Source organism: Cryptosporidium hominis (genome assembly GCF_000006425.1).
Source record: "Cryptosporidium hominis TU502 chromosome 1 CHRO011089, whole genome shotgun sequence".
In the NCBI taxonomy this organism is placed as follows: domain Eukaryota; phylum Apicomplexa; class Conoidasida; order Eucoccidiorida; family Cryptosporidiidae; genus Cryptosporidium; species Cryptosporidium hominis.
This window is the reverse complement of record NW_666997.1, coordinates 1-5,054: the sequence shown is the minus strand read 5'-3', so window position 1 is coordinate 5,054 and position 5,054 is coordinate 1. Positions and strand designations below refer to the sequence as shown.

General features: G+C 27.6%; 1 protein-coding gene across 1 annotated transcript; it reads right to left on the bottom strand.

Moving 5' to 3' along the window:
- Positions 1–988: 988 nt before the first annotated feature.
- On the bottom strand, positions 989–4,951 carry Chro.10343 (hypothetical protein). Its single annotated transcript, XM_660450.1, has 1 exon — positions 989–4,951. The coding sequence occupies one exon, from the start codon at positions 4,949–4,951 to the stop codon at positions 989–991; it is 3,963 nt and encodes a 1,320-aa protein (XP_665542.1).
- Positions 4,952–5,054: the final 103 nt, after the last annotated feature.

The following is a 5,054-nucleotide window of genomic DNA, read 5'->3' as shown; positions in this document are numbered from 1 at the left end:
CTAATTGACAATTCAAATCATTTCCATTATTTCCTGATGATAATGACATTTCTTCTTTGTCAATTTCTGAAAGTTTCTTTGAAGGATTCCAATCATCTTTAAGGAAATTAGATAAAAGAATTAAATGTTGAATACAAGCTAATACTTTTGGAGCAAGCCATGGAGCAAATTCAAGAATTGAATTGAATTGCAAAGGAATTATTCTACTGAACAGATTAGTAAATATCTTGGGATTTAAAGTGAAATCCAATAGAAAATACTTTTCTAACTTGTTTGAACGAGATTTAACAACAATACCAGCAAGACATTGCTTAAGTAAATTAGTCACTAATCTGTATAAAGAAGACTTAACCCAAAGATGTCCACTTTCCAATCCTCTTTTATTCTTATTATCAATAATCATTATATTCCAAAGCTTAGACCAAATCTTTCTATTTTCAATCTTTTCTTTAGAAAACCAAGTCAAATTAATAGATTCAAAAATTTCAAATTCTCCTTGTAGAAACAAGTTTAAGAGATTAATTGTCTCATATTCCAATCTATATATAATATTATTATTAGTATTATTATTACCGGTACCTTGATTAATTCCGTCTTCTTTATCTTGGTTTTCCAAATCAATAACTGAAAGAATTGAAATAAGTTGATTTAGTTCAGAAAAGATAAGGATCTCAAAATCTCCAAGCTCTTTAAAAGAAATAACTTCTCCTTTAGATATGAAGAATTCTAAAATATACTCTATTAAAATAATAAGACCACATTTAATATTTAAGTTACTTGTAAGAGTACTAAGAGCATTGAAAACTAGAGTAATTAAATTCATTCTTGCTTGATTATCGTTTCTATACATTGAAAGAATATCAAAAACTATATCTCTTATCATTATTCTTGGGTTACTTTCTGTCTCAGTAGAAAGAGCTAAAGTTAAACCAGTTAGGAACATTATATTATAAGATTCCATCATAAAGTTTATAGGGAATCGAGGTAATTAAAATATGATGGCTGTTAGTAAGGCCTGGTCTTCCTTCTGGAGGTAGGATAATCTGGTAAATCCCAAAGTAGAACCTGAAATTCTTGGTCTTTGTGATTGTTCTGACATTGGATAATATAATAGAAGATCTACATAAATATTACATCCCATAGCTACAATTTTTGGTTCCATACCACTATATTGAACAATTAAAGGAAGAACTGAATCAACAAGTGAATAAAGAGAACCCAAAGAATCACTAGATACAGTTACTTGATCTTTTCCATATAATATAATTTGTCTCAAAAGTTGAAGAGATGTAATTCTAAGCCTATTATCATTAATTGTAATATGTAGTTGTTTAAGTATATTCGTGTAGAATAAAGTAGTTTTCTTCATACTATGATCAAAAAACAGTCCATTAAACCATTCAACAGATTTTGGTCTGATTAATAAAGCTACAAAAAGTTTCATAGAAGATGAAATTAATTCAGCCATTCCATTAGAAGTGTTTAAAGAATTAACTCCAGATCTCTCCATAATACTTAGAGCAGTTTTTGAAATAAGTGATCCTAAATGATCAATTTCTAGAATACCAAGATTTCTGGTAGATTCCATAGATTCAATAAATAAAACTCGAATTAAACATTTACATGAAAATGATGCTAATTCACTGGATTCATTTGCAAAATTGATAGTAACAAGAGGTAAAAGATGATCAAGAAGGAGATTAATTGAAAAATATTGTAGATTTCCATCTTCAGAAACTAACTCTGGTAAGTTAACATTATTAACAACTTTGAGTAATTGGTTCAATAAGTATAAACAAGAGCTACTTAATACAACTGATTTAACTTTACTTTCAAATCCTTTTTGACGTTTAATAACTTGATGTATACCTCTTCCAATGGAAGCTCCTGGTTGTATTTTATAATACCTCTCTTTTCTTTCCATTCGATCAATTTTTGGTGCTTGAGTATTTGATAAAACAGATGGATTATAAGTTCCAGTTTTAATAGATTCTATTAAATTGAGAGGATCTTGGAATAAATTTAAGATCTTTTTATCAAGAGATGAAATTAATATACGGATATCATAATTTTTGATCATACTTCTATCAATAACTACTCCTTTTGCTAAATTATATATAGAGAATTTGAGTTTAGTATTTTGTCCAAAATTTTCATTGTTGATAAATCCAATACAAAATTGAAAATGAAGATTCTTTAACCAATATAAATATTTCTGGCTGAAAGAATCAGAAATAACACTGGCCTCTTCTCTATTTCCAAGTTTTCCACTTAATAAATCTTCTAAGAATTCAAATAATTTCTCAGCTCCTTGGAGAGAAACGAATTTTGATATGATTCTAATAATTTGAGGGGATCTAACATATTTTCCTTCATCAACAGATCCTGTCATTGGAGTATCAATAGTTTCTAATGATGTAGTTCTTTTATCAGGATCAGCAATTCTATTAAGTTCTTCAATAACCATTTTACCAAGTATTGGAATACAATCATCAAATAATATAGGATTCGACTCGTTTTTATTTAAATTATGGAGAGAAATAGAGATTTCATGAAGTATTGAATGTACAGTAAAGATTAAAACAGGAAGTTGATACCCTGTTGTAAGTATACTGGACATTTGAGTAAATATCCAAGGTAAATATTGTACTCCCAGAGTCTTACTAATAGATTTTAAGGATGACCTGGAGCTGCGTCTAATTTCTCTATCTTTTGATTTAAGTGCCATGATCAATTGTGTAATAAGTCTTGGAAGTTCTGAATGGAATTGTTTTGAAGGTAAACATCTTAGAACTCTAATAATGATTAATACAATGTCAGATCTAATTAGTCCATGGTGTTGAGAGGAAGATTTTGAAACTCCACTCTTTTGCTTAAGTTCTGGATTAATTATTTGACTTTGTTCATTCTTTGAATCTATTTTATAGCTTCTATCAACCATAATTGACCTCAAGAGAGGCAAAAGCCTTTGTTTGATACTTGTCTGCATTTCATTGAGTTGTTCTTCTAGGTTCTTTCCTGGATTTTGAGCTCTGACTTGATCTTGATCTTGGTTCTGGTCCTGGTCTTGGTCCTGGTCTTGCTCCTGTTCCTGTTCCGGGTCGTTAACTGAAGAAACCTTGTATTGCAAATCACTAATGTCCAAAATATTGCTGGTAACTAGTTCATTAATTTGAAAATCAAATGAATTCAATAAAGAACAAATCCCCTTAATTATATATGTCTTTCTTTGTGGAAATAATCTTAGTAATTTTATTAGGTACCCCGTTAAATCAATACAAAATCTCCAGTCAAAAAATAAAGCAAAAGCTTCAATAGATCTCAAAGAATTGTCTCCCAAACTTAAACTATAAGTTTCTTTACCTGAACCCTTCTGAAGAAGTGCATCCAAAGCTAAAGGAATTCCTATAGTTTTAATAGTGTAAACATTAACAGGGATTTGCATTTTATACTTTCCCAAGTACATAATGTCATTTTCAACATTATCCATTTTATCTTTTCCAAATTTCTCAAAAGAGAACTTAGAAAACCTTCCAAAAAAGTTCAAAGATCTAGCTCTTCTATGTTTTTGTATATGTGTCAATTCTTCAAATAATCTTACTTGCTCATTATCTTCAATTGTTGTATAAGTAATAATAGGAAACAAGCTTAAATGGAACTTTTCTATTAAAAGATCTCTAGAAATACTCATCTTTACACTGAATTGGTCTAATAATGGAGTAAAATTCTCAATAATCACGTCAAGTAATTGTAAAATATTCCTCTTTATTAACAAATCCTGAGAATATCTAATCACTTCCTCTTGATAAGGTATCACAAGGTTTAAAAGTATATTCAATATATATCCAATCATTACATCTTTTTCTTTATCATTTCTATTTGCTTCTGAATTATCCAAAATAACTGTTTTGATTGAATTACACCAAGAAAGAACCAATTTTTTAATAAATCTTGAACTTAAGCTTGAAATTGAAAAATCTACACCTTCATTTCCTCCAATCAAATATAATTGTTGAGAAATTAAGGAATATAAAACCCTTAGATATTTATTCAATATCTTAATACAAGTATCTAATTCCAATATTATCTCTAAATCCTTTAATATATCCAATTGTAAATCAATATTTCCAGATGAATCTAATACTCTTTTTTTCTTACTTGGTTTATTTAACCCATAAATAGCTAAAGGTATTAAAATATTCAAATTACTAGTAATTTCTGGACTTAAACCTATCACATCTTTATGTTTAACCAAAATAGAATTAATAGTAAATCCTTCAAAGTTTAATAACTCTTCTTTTTGTAAATTATTAACTTTTCTACTCGAATTATTACAATATTCATCCATTGAATCTAAAATCAAGTTAAAGTAGCCTCCTTTTCCTGATAAAGATAACTCAGAAAATAAAAAGATCTCAGAAATTGTACTTCTAAGCTTTAAATTTGAAGTCTTTAAAAGTAAATAACTCATAATATCTGAAATTAAAATTAAAAATGAAGAATTGAAACTATTCATATCTCCATTTATCAATTCTTGATTGTTCATTATTATCAAAGAACCAATTCTATCTATTAACTTATCTTTACAAAATTTATAATCTTGTGTCTCATCATTTTCATTATCTTTTCTAATATGAATATTTATATCCAAAATCCTTAACATATTTAAAATCAAGTTAAAAATATTCCAATTAAAGCTAGTTATATTCTCATTCTTTGAATGTACCTTACTTATTGTAGAAAGTAAAAGTAATAAAATGATTTTAATAATACTCAAATACTCATCTTTTCTACTGTTTTTATGATAATCCTCCACTTTTTCTATATTCATTAAATCTTGTGAAGATCTCTTATTGATTTCCACAAATGCCAGAATTTTCAATAAAATTAACTCCTTGAATGTAATTATTTCTTGTCTACTATTTGTTTTCTTCATATTTCTTGTAAGCATAACCTTTTGAAGGGATTCTATAATATTTGGAATACAATTAGATACTAATTCTAAACCTTTTTTGGAAATAATTATAGAATTTAATGTAGATTCAATATTAGAT